Source organism: Ctenopharyngodon idella, chromosome 9 (genome assembly GCF_019924925.1).
Source record: "Ctenopharyngodon idella isolate HZGC_01 chromosome 9, HZGC01, whole genome shotgun sequence".
NCBI classification, from domain to species: domain Eukaryota; kingdom Metazoa; phylum Chordata; class Actinopteri; order Cypriniformes; family Xenocyprididae; genus Ctenopharyngodon; species Ctenopharyngodon idella.
In genome coordinates, this window is record NC_067228.1 from 35,198,609 (window position 1) to 35,214,022 (window position 15,414).

Genomic DNA, 15,414 nt, shown 5'->3' on the forward strand with positions numbered 1-15,414 from the left:
GTGCTGTATGAAATCGTATAAAGAAGAACTGCATGAAGATTCTTCAAAAAGTTTCCTTAAATGTTCGACAGAGGAAATCATACGGGTTTGGAACAAGGAAGTGAACAGATGACAGGTTCTCACTGACAGGGCCACAGGGTGACTTAAAAGTATTTAAATTATTATTATTATTATTATTATTATTATTATTATTTTATATTGGAATAATCTGAATTAAATTATAAAATCAAGATGTAAACTCAGATTTCTTTAAATAAAACTATTGTTTTACTGAAGAACATACAGTTCTTGAAATATTCAGTCACAAAAAGCATTGTGGTTAATTAATTTAATGTAATAAATACTACCAGAGAACAAATAACCAGAAAGAAGAGTAAATTAAGCAAAGTACAACTGAAATGAAATGACAAAGCATCAGTCGTCAGGAAAGGAAAGAGATATGACTGCATTTTTATGCATATAAAACAAATCTTCATTAATAATTGAAAAAGGAGACAGATGCATTTCCCAGGGGATTCTCATCAGATTTGGGATAAACAGAAAGCTCGTCAACACAGTGTTGTACATTTTTTTATTGAGAAATAAATTTTTGCATTGAGAACTGGAGTGAGTCAGTCACTGAACAACAAAGAAAATACATATTTCCTCTTAGCCAAAAAAAAAAAAAAAAAAAAGGTTAAAGCGCATAAAATTTCACACAATAATAATAATAAAAAAAACATTTTAATAATATCCATAAAGGAACTACTGTATATAAAAGTAAAACATTTGTCTATAAATGTGGCTCTGAACAGCTCTCTCACTCTGAGATACAGTGAAAACTCTCGCACATACCAACAGCTTCCCTTCTCAGAAAATACTCCACTGACCACATCTTCACAAAAGCATCTGCCATAATCATGTCAGTGACGGTCAGTTGTGTGAGAATCAGCATAATGAGTGGATTCTGACGAGAGGAAGAGATGCAAGTTTTGGAAACTGAGATTGGATACTAATATTTTTCAGTGTTTGTGGGCAGATTAGAGAAAGTGAGGAAAGAGTTAACGCCAACAGTGTGGATATCAGTTATCAGAGCCTTTGAAATGCCAGACAAGCGTTCTTTAAGGCAGGCTGCTCGAAGCCAATCCACGGATTGATGGCCTGTTGGGACAGTTCCCTCGAGTGCACACTTCTGGACCCTAGCAGATCCAGTGCAGTCTTGAAGCACCCATCCGTCTACCATCCTTTTCCTTTAGCCTGTGGATCAACGCTACGGATTTCTGCAGATAGGAAAGGTCAGTGATTTTAGGTTCATAACTCTGACAGGCGGGCAGGGCGAGGGTCACAGCGGATGTCCACAGACGACGTGACAAACAAAACCTCTGGGACTGCAGCGGTTTAAAAGGTCAGGCTAAAACTGGAGTCTCTGCCACACTCATAACTGACAGGCTCTTGGCTCATTCATTATAGTCCTTCCTATTAATTGTTATGATAAAATAACCATCATCAACTGTACAAACTCTAATATTGCTGGTTTGGCCATAGTGCAGTCACAAGTTTGTACTCTCATGCTTTCATCCAATCAGCAGTCAGGGATGCGTTACAAATTACAAGAAAAAAAAACAAAAAACAAAAAAAAAAAAACATTGGATGGGGCCATCAGTGCTCTATTCCTGAGAATAATAAGTGTATTGCTCCCGAGTGGGAATATGGAGCTGTCAGTCGGAGTGGCCCATTCCTCAGAGTGCATATAAACAGGTACTCCATCTCAATGTGCATATCCACATCCAGTCCCAAAGTTGGTTGAAGTGGTTTTGGGCAGGGTCGGGTCACAGCGCTAGGAAGGTGGACTGCTTCAATCCATCTCTAGGTCCATAAGCTTGTTTCGGGAGCGAGGCGTGTGCATGGGGTTCCTGGAGAAACAGCAGTGGGCGACAGCAAGACCCAACAGCACTGAGAAGAGAGCAGCGATCGCAGCAGCGACCACACCGTATCCCACCGGCATCTTCAAAGATTCCCACCCTGCAGAACAACAAACAATCACTGTCAATCACAAACACACCAGATATGGGAAAATATGGTGTTCAAGATTCTTCATCATTAAGTGCACATATTCTGAGCCTTCAAAAGTGGCTACTGCAGTATATGAGGATTCGTGTTCAGCTATGGAGCCAAAGTTTGGGAGGAGTGACTGGGGATGTAGATTAATGAGGAAGTGCCGTGGTCTTTGAGAGCATTCATGCCCTCATTGATGCAGCTCATTAGTCGAGACTCAAAGACCTGAAATGGGTGTGTCAGACAAAGGAGATGTGCAAAATGTGCAGTGTTGGGGGCTCCAGGAATGTGTTTTTACATAAAGTTTCATGATTTAAAAATAAAATAAATATTTTTTTTAACTTCACTAATTTTTTTTGGTTTTAATATAATTTTTATTTTTATTTTAATATAATTAAAATATTTTAATATTTATTTTATTTTAATATAATTTTCATAAGTTGAAATTTAGGAGTTAGGGTTCGGGACAGCCACCTCCCAATTGAAAGTACCCAATAAATGATGATTTTATATCTATTAAGCTTACTGATATTTTAAATATTATTGTGGGAATCAATAGATAATAGAAGGATCTTAATAAACATCTAAAATTTGAATACTTAAATGCTTTTTAAATGTGTTTTTTGGTTGCAGGACAGCAGTTTGCACCAATTCTGTAGAATGGCCCATATAAGAGGTTAGTCTATAATAAAATATACTGCAAATTTCTTACCTCAAAGCTAACTGCCTAGTTTAAAATATGAGTTTTTGTTTTCCAACCTTCTGAAACACCAGGATCTGAAATCTCCCCATTCATGACATTACAGTTTTCCTTCACATGCCCTTTAACATGCAAATAAAGCAGGTGTGTTCTTAATAACTCATGTCTGCCCATCATCACAAGAGTAATAGTGCTGTGAGGGTGAGATGTGGAGTAAGATAAGACTGTCTGATGCTGTTCTGTCCCTGATATAGACAAAGTGCACCTCCAGAAACTGTGCCTGCCCTTTCAAAAGATCAGATTATAAGATTATATTTCCGCACGACTGAAGTTTTTTTTTTTTTTTTTTTTTTTTTTTTTTTTTAAATCGACGTGTCTGAGCAATTGAATGAGAATGTTTTTGTTTGTCTCATTTCACAATAGACTCTTTTCTTAATTATTACCATGCTGCCATTTTTTCCTAAATATCTTGTATTGAAAATGATAACAGTGTCAAGTACTTTGTCCTCGGGGAAATCGTTTCATTGGTTCATTTTAATTTGGCTCACACATATATGGCTCTATTACAGCGCTAGCCATTTCGAATGTCAAAACATGGATGACATGCTGAGAGGGAGGGCATGGATACGGTACGACGAAGTTCGCGAATCACAGCAGTGGGCGTTTACTGACGTTTCTGAAAGCGGTAACCGTGATGAAGTGTTTGTGACAGAGAAAACAAGGATGGAAAATTATAATTTTTACACCTTTTTTGATGTAAAAACTTCATAAGCTAACCTCCAGAATCTGAAAATGCACTTTATGAACCCTTTAACAATGCCCATTCCCAGACACAACCATCAGGATCCTTACATTGAATTTGGACAGAGAGGAATGATGAAGCAGAGGTGAGGTCCTTCTCCTTGCTCCAGGCTCCAGTAGCTGGGGACAGGAGCCAGGGTGTGGCGCTACAGTAGTATTCTCCCACATTTCTATCCTGAATGTTGTGCAAGCTGAGGACAAAGGTGTGCTGGTCGGTGCGCTCGAGGCTGCTGTCATTGGAGCCGCTCTTCTTCACCACCCCCCAGCGGTCCATGCTGATGAGAGGCGGGACTCCTCCGTTATCCACAGTCCATCCTGTACTCTGGAACCAGCGAACGTCAAACGCCATGTCGCCTGTGGGACAGACAGGGTGAAACGATTTAAGTCAACATGGAAAAAATGACATTTAAACCTGCCATCACACCACTCTGATCTGTAACACCCCCCAGTGTGATCAAGTGTTGCTCTACAAGATTTGTCATTGAATATCCTGTTTTACTCGGAAGTATATCTGATTATAGAAGTTAAATGGTTCTGGGCTGTTTTCTACAGTAACTTTATTCATGAGAGGTACACTAAAGGTCAAAAGTTTAGAATAATTAACAAGAATAAATGATTTATATATTTTTTGAAAGAAGTATCTTCTTTTAATTTAAGCAAAAATGCAGTAAAATCAGTAATATATAAAACAGAAAACAGTTAATTTAAATTGTAATGATATTTCACAATATTTTAAAAATGCAAAACAATTCCTCCAGTTTTCAGTGTCACATAAACCTTCAGAAATCATTCTATGATGATTTGATGCTCAATAAACATTTGATTATTATCAATGTTGAAAACAGTTGTGCTGTAAAAATGATTAGAAGTGACAGTAAAGACATTTATAATGTTTCAAAAGATTCTATTTTAAATAAATGCTGTTCTTTTGAACTTTCTATTCATCAAAGAATCCTGAAAAATAAAATGTATCACGGTTTCCACATAAATCTGAAGCAGCAACTGTTTTCAACACTGATAATAATCAGAAATGTTTCTTGAGCATCAAATTATCATTAGAATGATTTCTGAAGGATCATGTGACACTGAAGACTGGAGTAATTATTTTGCATTCACAGGAAGAAATTACAGTTTACTATATATTCACATGGAAAACAGTTTTAAATAATAATCATATTTCATAATATTAATGTTTTAGAGTATCTTTGATCAAATAAATGCAGCCTTTGTGAGCAGAAGAGACTTCTTTCAAAAGCATCCAAAAAATAAATAAATAAATAAATACATTTCATGGTTACTCCTAACTTTTGAGCGGTAGTGTAACTCCGTGTGAATGCGCAGGTGGAGTCAACACACTTGTTCATAAGCGTTCTGCTTCAGCACTACAAACAGCCGTGGCGGTGGCAGATTATACATGTACAGGTGCTGGTCATATAATTAGAATATCATCAAAAAGTTGATTTATTTCACTAATTCCATTCAAAAAGTGAAACTTGTCTATTATATTCATTCATTACACACAGACTAATATATTTCAAATGTTTATTTCTTGTAATTTTGATGATTATAACTGACAACTAAGGAAAATCCCAAATTCAGTATCTCAGAAAATTAGAATATTGTGAAAAGGTTCAATATTGAAGACACCTGGTGCCACACTCTAATCAGCTAATTAACTCAAAACACCTGCAAAGGCCTTTAAATGGTCTCTTAGTCTAGTTCTGTAGGCTACACAATCATGGGGAAGACTGCTGACTTGACAGTTGTCCAAAAGACGACCATTGACACCTTGCACAAGGTGGGCAAGACACAAAAGGTCATTGCAAAAGAGGCTGGCTGTTCACAGAGCTCTGTGTCCAAGCACATTAATAGAGAGGCGAAGGGAAGGAAAAGATGTGGTAGAAAAAAAGTGTACAAGCAATAGGGATAACCGCACCCTGGAGAGGATTGTGAAACAAAACCCATTCAAAAATGTGGGGGAGATTCACAAAGAGTGGACTGCAGCTGGAGTCAGTGCTTCAAGAACCACTACGCACAGACATATGCAAGACATGGGTTTCAGCTGTCGCATTCCTTGTGGCAAGCCACTCTTGAACAACAGACAGCGTCAGAAGCGTCTCGCCTGGGCTAAAGACAAAAAGGACTGGACTGCTGCTGAGTGGTCCAAAGTTATGTTCTCTGATGAAAGTAAATTTTGCATTTCCTTTGGAAATCAGGGTCCCAGAGTCTGAAGGAAGAGAGGAGAGGCACACAATCCACGTTGCTTGAGGTCCAGTGTAAAGTTTCCACAGTCAATGATGGTTTGGGGTGCCATGTCATCTGCTGGTGTTGGTCCACTGTGTTTTCTGAGGTCCAAGGTCAACGCAGCCGTATACCAGGAAGTTTTAGAGCACTTCATGCTTCCTGCTGCTGACCAACTTTATGGAGATGCAGATTTCATTTTCCAACAGGACTTGGCACCTGCACACAGTGCCAAAGTTACCAGTACCTGGTTTAAGGACCATGGTATCCCTGTTCTTAATTGGCCAGCAAACTCGCCTGACCTTAACCCCATAGAAAATCTATGGGGTATTGTGAAGAGGAAGATGCGATATGCCAGACCCAACAATGCAGAAGAGCTGAAGGCCACTATCAGAGCAACCTGGGCTCTTATAACACCTGAGCAGTGCCACAGACTGATCGACTCCATGCCACGCCGCATTGCTGCAGTAATTCAGGCAAAAGGGGCCCCAACTAAGTATTGAGTGTGGTACATGCTCATACTTTTCATGTTCATACTTTTCAGTTGGCCAAGATTTCTAAAAATCCTTTCTTTGTATTGGTCTTAAGTAATATTCTAATTTTCTGAGATACTGAATTTGGGATTTTCCTTAGTTGTCAGTTATAATCATCAAAATTAAAAGAAATAAACATTTGAAATATATCAGTCTGTGTGTAATGAATGAATATAATATACAAGTTTCACTTTTTGAATGGAATTATTGAAATAAATCAACTTTTTGATGATATTCTAATTATATGACCAGCACCTGTATATGCACCACAACCACAAGTGTATTCAAGTAGTGTATGGAAAGGAAACAAGTCTTTCAAGTGGTTCAATAGCATTACAGCTCCATTGAGGAAGCAGAAACACTCCCTGATGATCCGGAGTGAGGCAGGAGACCCAGACAGGCTTCTACACGCCGTCCCCGCTGCTATGTGTGGAATCTCAATGAAGGCCATTGGGTAATCAGAAACTGACAACCACGAGCGCGGCTCAAGCTCACCACAGCATTCTGATGCTCAAGTCAAAACCAAGCTAATAACTAGAAAAATCCCATGTGAACTACAGGCAACTTATGATTCTTAAATTTTAGTATGGATCTTTATTACTGAGTTTGTGACAAAATTTATTTTTTTCAATATCTTGATATTGATTGTGTCTGACACTGGCTTAAGTGTTTTCAAAGGAACCATAATTTCAACCAATTGTATGTATATATTTATTTATACAACAGTTCTTTCTGGTCATTGAATCTGATTGGCTGAGAGCCATGCGATATTCTAGTGATAACAGCACTCTTATCTTTTCAGTGTTTGTATCACTCCGCTTTAAGCAACTGTCATGGCGGTCGAGCAAATCCACTGTTTTTGTTTTTTGTTTTTTTTGAAATATGTGAGAATGAGAATGAAATATGTGACTCATATTTAATCATAGCGCCTATTTTACAATTTGTTTAGACGTTTTCGAAGATGCGAGCTCCAGGCCGTCAGCGGTCGTTCGGTGCTCGTGTACCCGCCGAGAACAGCTTCATCTCGGCCAGTGCTTCGGGGATTTGCCGCTGGCTCTTATAGTGGTTAAACATGAGATATAATTCATTTTGGGTACATAAAATGGGCAATCTTTGATCTCATTAATCTATTACTTGTTCCTGAGCAAATCGAGTTTAATAATTTCATATTAAGGCTATATTTAACTTACATCCTGTAGAGCACTGCTTTTGTACGTTTGACTTAATTGTACAATTGTGTTTATTTCCTATGGTCATTTACAATGGCTATTGTTGTTAATTTAAATATTGTTGTTTAATAAATATTATTTTATATAAATAATATGTTGTATTTGCTATTGAGAAAGGGTCCATTTGTGCTTAATATGGATTGAGTGAAAGTTGCATTAATACACCATTAGATGGCAGCAAACTTTACGAGTGATTGAGTCAGTCGCAAGAGACTTAAATTGAAAGGGACTTTTGTAAACAAAGGACGTTGTTTTAGCGCTGTTATGGAAAGTGTGATTGCGTTATACAACAGTTACACGAATACGAGTGTAATATTGCTCATATAATATATATATATATATATATATATATATATATATCACACACACACACACACACACATACACACAGTGCTTAAATTTATTAGACCACACATATTTTAGGAATCTGTCAAAAATGTGTTTGAAACTACAACAATTTTTTGTAATTTATTAGGCAAATAACAAACTGAAAAAACTTAATAGTCTTTATTCACACATAATAACCAAAAAATTATATGTTTTATTTTTATTTATCATGGCCTCCTTTGGCCATGATAGCTTGCATTCTTGCTGGCATTGTTTGTATGTACTTTTCCAGACACTGTGGAAAAGTACACAAAAACAATGCCAGCAAGAACGCAAGCTGTTATGGTTATTGACTTCCAAATAGTTTCTAGTTGTTCCCAAAGACTTGCTTTTGATAAAACTTTTGTGCGATCCATCTTTGAATCCAATAAATCCCAACAATAATTATATTTTAGCTTTAGAAACTCTACTGTGACTGAAGAGCTTACACATACTGCTGTGGATTAACCATTACAGAAAGATAAAAAATGATTTTGGTAATCACCAGTACTGTTAGTTTAGGGCAGCTGTGGCACAGACCTTACTTTGGGTGGTGCTCTAATAAATTTGTTAAAAACTGCACACACACACGCGTATGTGTATATATATTTTTTCCATGCGTGTAATACACACACACACATACACGTAAACATACACACACACACTGCCATTTAAAACACTGCTAAATAAAAGTATTAATTGTTTTTCAAAAGTGTATACGCCCACACAAGCATGTTAAGATCATTTTTTGCTGCTATATTACCAAGTCCTGCTCTCTTAAATACAGTAATCGATTACTTCACAAATCAATCTCCATATTAGAGTTACGATTCATTCCAACCATGATGACGCTTGTTGGGAAATTAAGGAAAGCCTTTGGCACGGCATCATCTTTACTATATTATGATCATCAGTGGATGAGGAATGACACGTCCAAACTAGGGCTCGCTTCCAGGACCCGAGGGTGGACAAATGGCACTCATAAAGGCCGAGTTGACTGTTCCCTACATTCACTGGATAATTGTGCCTTTTCTACATTTATGCCGTCTGTAGTGATTAATGACTGAACTTTACTGCCTCAAGACGGCATATAATGTTGACTGCAGTGACGGGTCAGATGTGGGTCGCATTTTGATCATCACTGCTTTATTACTGCACACAGATTACACAAAATGACTATTAATGGGTATTTGCCACACCTCAAACACTTCCCCTGTGAAAAGAGATTTTGAAAAGAGATTTTCACAGCCACGAAACATCGCTCACTGTTGTATGATGGACTCACAGATGCAAGTGCCTAAATTTATATGAAAAAAAAAAAAAAAAATCCTATTTTCAAAGTAAAAATGTTTGCTTCATAGCCTCCATAGTTTGTGAAACACTGATGCTTTTCTTCTGCACAGGCGTTTTCTCTGAACCTCAATGTCATATGGAGCCAGAGGGAGCAGCACTGTCCTTATTCTCAACCACTGTGAACAATAACTAGGCCAAAATTAGCCTTAAAACAATGTTCTTTCTGCTCTAATCGAGCCCAGAATAAAAGAAGAAGCCCTCTCAGAACTCATGAGCAGCTCTTGACTCGCAGTTTTGGGTTGAGATTGTACTCACGGGTCCTTTCATCTCCCGGCCCTCCGCTTCCCTTCAGCTGAAGCACATGTTCTTGGATACATTACTTGAGTACATTACTCAGCCTGTGCGCAAGAACAAGCAGGGCAGGCATTAAGATTTATGAGTTTAATTAAAAATTAAACGCTGCAATGTGATTTCACACTACAATGCTGTAGAGGAATAGTTCATCCAAACTTAGCTGAACATGTTGTTCCTAACTTGTGTTTTATTATTATGTACTCTTTGGGTGGAAGACAAAAATAATCATCATGCAGCTCTGGAGGGATTGTTCACACAAAAATGAAATTTGTCATCATTTACTGTAACAAAATTAAGGTCTTTTCACACCAAGAATGATAACGGTAACACTTTACAATAAGGTTCATTAGTTAACATTAGTTAACTACATTAGCAGGCTTGGGAGGGTTACTTTAAAAACGTATTCCGTTACAGTTACAAATTACTTCATAAAAAATTTATTCAGTAACGTAATCTGATGTAATCTGACTTGTGGATTACTTCAAGGTCACATATACATATACACATATATATATATAGGGGGGGGAATCAATTTTACTATAAATAAATTGCATTTTTTTTATGTTTTTAAATGTTACACGTACCATACTTTTGAATGGGTCTCAACAATAAAAATATTTTACAAATCTGATAAATTATCTATTGCAATATTATTATCGTTGTTGTTGTTTAGAGCTTAAAAATATAAAAGTCACATCAGATCATAACCAAACTGAACAAGCTTGGGTCAAACATTTCTGTTTATGTTTGTTCTGCTTTAATTTTAATGTTTAGCATTTTGGTTACTTTTAAAACCTATTAAAACTAAGCAATCATGTCTCATTTCCACAACTTAGAAATACACAGCCCTGAATATATATATGTAAAGGGCTATTCAGACATCTAGTGGCTACAGTATGGTATTACAGATTATTTTTTAGTCCTTTGATAAAAAAAGTGTTTTTGTAGCTGGAAGGCAGAGTTTGCACTGTACAACCACGTTGTTTGCATTTTCTTCTTTGAAAACAAAATAGCAACGAAATTTCAATAAACTGAAAGCGTTTTTCCCCGCGGGCAGCATCATTTACACTAGTAGCGGTGATTCAATATGTGTCTGAGGAGATTGTAGACGGGTGTTATTTGCGTTAAATAGGGCTGGGACAATACATCGATTCTCGATACAATGAATCTGGATCGATCCTGATATTTTCTTTCTCTAATCTATTCTGAGTTTAGTTTTAACAGCAGATGGCACTCTAGGCTAGTTTTTAACCTCGCACTCAAATGCTCATGAAGAAGAGTGCTTGAGAGCGCTCGTGCGTTCAATCATGTAAGTCACGTAAGTGGTTAAACTCTGCACCTCGGCTCAGAATGCTTTTATGATGTGAGATTAATGTAAACACAGCCCACTGCGAACACCCTTGTAATTCACTTCAACCTTTTCGAACTTTAGGTTCAAGTGGTGTGTGTAAAGGAACTGGAAGCAAGCAGAGTACGTGTGTTTCTGAAGCACGTAGTGCCATCTGCTGTGAAAAACTAAGCTCAGAATCGATTCGAAAGAGGATCGCGATACATCGGAATATATCAGAATCGCTCCAGATTCTTAGTATCGCGAATCGAGAATCGATGTATTGTCCCAGCCCTACTAAGCACACAGTATGTACATGGGGAACAGGACTGTAAAATAAAGTGTGGCATCGAGAAAAGATATGGGTGGAATCATTTATTTTATTTTTTTTTTAATTTTAAAAGCATTGACAGCCAATCAGAATTTTGTGGAACATGAAGATATTTTGAGAAAAGTCTGTTTTTTTGTTCACACACTGGAAGTCAATAGGTTTCAATGCTGTTCAATTAGGGTAAGAAAAAGATAACAGAATTTTTATTCTTGGGTGGACTATCCCTTTAATTTGCTTTACGTATTGTGTGGCTTCAGAAGTCTTGGAATATAGTTGTGTGGACTATTTCTACAGAAAATAAGACGGGTGAGTAAATGATGACTGAGCTACACTTTAAAAACACAAATCCTGAAAGACACACTGTACAGTCTCCGTGGGGATTACACTTAAAGAAACACAATAGAAACAGAAACTTTTTCCTTCAGGGCGGCAATCTTTTCAGAATCCTAACAATAAAAGCAGCACAAAAACATCTCCCGTTTCTCTATACTGTATAGTGAAAAGAAAAGTGTGAACATTGTGCTGACATGTATCTATGACTGCAGCATGTGTGTGCCTGCCTGTGGCTACAGACTGATGAGGGAGGAACATTTTACCTCTTATGCTGAGTATTACCCATCATTCAGCCAGAAGAGTGCAACATTTCCAACTGATACGATAACAGCAGGCAATGCCACCGACAGCAGCCCGCAGGTCTGTATGTTCCCCGACACGTTTAGGATCACTAAACACGTAAACATCCAACCACTGACATCCAATAGGAAACAGCAGCGCTTGAGAGTTCTAACCATGTGAGCCGTGACAAATTTCCACCGAAAAGCAATTTGTCGGTCCACAATAAATGAGGCACGACATGGCACAAATGAATCACAAAACACAGTCAATCAGAAGAGTTCTCTATGTTTTCTCACTTCCTCGCACTCACAACTAAACTCTGCATTGGCTGTGGATGTATTAGGTTTCGTATTATGTTTATTTGCAGACCCTTTTCGTGTTTTCTGCACTAATTATAGGAAAATATTTATTACACTATAAAATAGTAATATTTTAAACGAAATTAGAGCTGCACGATTAATCGTGAAAAGATTGTGATCTTGATTCAAACACCCATGCAATCTCGTTCCTAAATGACAACGATTAAACCTTTGATAAAATCACACCGGAACATTCAGATGTGTGTCGGTGCTGCCGCTGATCCAGAGAGAGCAGTTGTCATGTATGAAAGAGCTTTTTAACCACACTGTCATTATATCTGTGTTACAAATATTCATATTATCATAGTGATCAAAATAGAGCAAATCACCTTTTGAAAGTAACTTGATGCTTCTAATAATGATTGTATCGATTACACCGTTATGCCAGTGACTGTTAAAAATGTTTGTTCATTCAAGAGATTCGTTCAAAAAAAAATGCTGATTCATCCAATAAAAAAAAAACAAGTGAAGAATTTACGAGTAAATCATTCATTCAATCCAATTTTTTTATTAAATAATCTGTTTAGAATAATTAAACATTGCAGCAATTAACATTTTGTCAGAACCTCTAGTAAATTACATGTTATTTTGTTTAGTTGTCTGTTCAGAATTGTGGGAGAATCGGGATTCAGTTTTAAAAACCAAAAAAAAAATAAAAAAAAATCATGATTCTCAATTTATCCAGAATCGTGCAGCTCTATACAGAACTAATACTACTGAACAGTTTTTTTTGAAGTTGATATCATAATTAATAAGATAAAACAATTTACAAACAAGAGGTTGTGTAGAACTTTATAGTCACCATAAAATCCTAATTTTAATTTTATGGAAATTATCGCATTTATTATAAATAATTTATCTGTGCGCATCATTATTTTTTTAAAATGCATGTGCCTCATAATCTTGAATCAAAATAACTCTCCTTTTCTCTTGCAGCAACATCTCTTCTCTTTTCTGTGACGACAGCGGGGCAACCTGTCACTCACATGAGATCCACCAATAGCAAACCACAACCATCCAATCAATTCCCCACAGACTAAACCAAGCCCTGCCCTATATTTGTTCTCGTTCCAGAAGCCATTTCTTTTGGATATATGTCACAATAGGGAGGAAAATACTAATCACAACTAGTGTATTATGCCGACTTTAAATGACAGACGTTCCAATTCTGCCAAAATCTGAAGCAAGCACCAGTTTACCACAAGGCCCAGGATTCATGACGTTTTACACTTCATAAACCCCTTGTGGGTTTGTTTATTATAGATTTTGGCTAATTTGATTATGCTTTCAGCTACTAATAAGAGCAATACTTTTAAAAGAGAGTTCCATTTAACACATTTAAATGGATTCCACACATTTTCACCAAAAATGTGTGCTAAAATGCCTACTTCTCAAAAGTACGCTTGCTACGTTGACCAAGGCAATCTTGCGTGTGAAGTTTAAGCACTTTTGAAAAGACTGCTAAAAGCTCATTATAAAGAAGCACTTCAATTTACTACCTCATATTACTGTGCATACCGTATTTATGAGTAACTATTAAGCAACAGGAACAAAAGGAAAAGATGTGATACAGGATGTGACTCAGGGGGCAAAGTTGAGGTAATAATTTCCAACTGGAGGTCTTAGTCTACAATATTGCCTGTGAATAACTGCAAAAACCACACCCACAAGACATGAGCAACAGCATGTAACTTCTGAGGAAAAACGGACTCAGGTGCTGATGAATGAACTGAATATGGATGCCTTAATTCAAAAGGTTCAACCTGGATATTGATATTAAACATGCCAAAACATGCCATCCAGAGAGCTTACAAGGTGAGAGTGGATTAAGGTCAGAAACTGAACAGTGGATAGATGCTAAAATGACTGGAAAAAAGCTAAAAAGTGTTTTACAAAAAACCTTTAAATAATTAAAATACTTAAAGCACTTGGTTACTTTTGAGATTCAGTTCGTTCTTACATCAACGCTTTAGGCAGAATGTGACTTTGTGAAACGAATGGAAGTCAATCTCACAAAAGCTGTCAAGAACATGTCAGAAATATTTCCCCAAAAATACATTCATGTACAATAAAATCTCATTCTGGTTACTTATAAGAATTTGGACATAAACCAAAATTAAAATGCAATGTCATTGGATTAGATAAATTATCAAACTAAATCACATTTATTTTTAAAAGACAGAATGTTTGAAATTATAAGAGAAAAAGTGGGATTTTCTTGAAGATGCCATTCAGTTGTATCTTTTTTTTTATGCAAACAAATTTATTCATTTATAACATTCTAAAAAACTTTATATCATATAAATTGTACTATATATTTATTCTCTCTTGCACTGCACAAACAGTACTTGCCAGTGTTAGGAGAAGCGTTCAGGATGGAAATGATGCACTTCATCTGGACCGTGTCTCCTGGTGACACACTGTTTGCTTCTGAACGAATGGATATGTTGAACACTGGACCTGCAGAGGGGGAACACACACACATTCAGTTTTTAAAAGATGTTATAGTCTTTAAGTGGCTGTTGAAGACTTCTATATTTATAAACATTTCAAAAATCAGTTTCTTCATAGCTGTGTTTAGTTCTAGTTCATACAAAATGGAGTAAAAGAGAGAGAGAGGCTCTGTTACAAAACTTAGTGAGCTGCCTCACAGTCTATTGTTTACATAGTCAGCATCCTGACCGAATTTGAATATCAAAAGTGACTGAATTGTAAAATTCCACATAGTGAAACTCAAAATAGTGCTTTGCAGGAGAGATTCACATCTCTATTGATTTCAAAAGTTGCAATGATGCAATACTCTGCATATTAAAGTGCTAACTACACACAAATGTTGGGTATTAATGGTCTATTTTAATTAGTCGAAACTATTGTTGATACTTTAACAATGAATGAAAGTGCTGCAGGGATTGTATTTTTGTAGGGCAAAACCCTAAAGAGTTCCCTTCGTCCAGAAGTCAATGCAGGGCTCAACGCTAAGGATTTTTTCTACTGGCCCAAATTTTTACTTGCTCTGCCAAAATTTTCACTTGCCCCACAACAAAAAAATTTAATAAAGTAAAAAAAAAAGAATATGGGCCTATAAAAAAGCCTAATTATTGTTTTTGTTGTTTTTGATACATGTAACCTTAATAAATCAGATTATGGCACCAAAAACTACTAGATTAACTCACGTAAATTTAAAATATTGTAAGACAAATAAACCGTAAGTAATAAAATAGTAACAAATAA

At 36.6% G+C, this 15,414-nt stretch overlaps 1 protein-coding gene across 1 annotated transcript in view; it reads right to left on the reverse strand.

The window, feature by feature from the left end:
• Positions 1-313: 313 nt before the first annotated feature.
• The window catches only part of ptgfrna (prostaglandin F2 receptor inhibitor a), a 42,745-nt gene continuing 27,644 nt past the window's right edge, over positions 314-15,414 (reverse strand). Inside the window, exons 6-8 of the mRNA XM_051905364.1 lie at positions 14,536-14,643; positions 3,587-3,889; positions 314-2,001 (exon numbers count right to left, since the gene is read on the reverse strand). Of these exons, the coding sequence (XP_051761324.1) occupies positions 1,835-2,001; positions 3,587-3,889; positions 14,536-14,643 (578 nt within the window). The 3' untranslated portion in view covers positions 314-1,834. The remainder of the gene's footprint in view (positions 2,002-3,586; positions 3,890-14,535; positions 14,644-15,414) is intronic.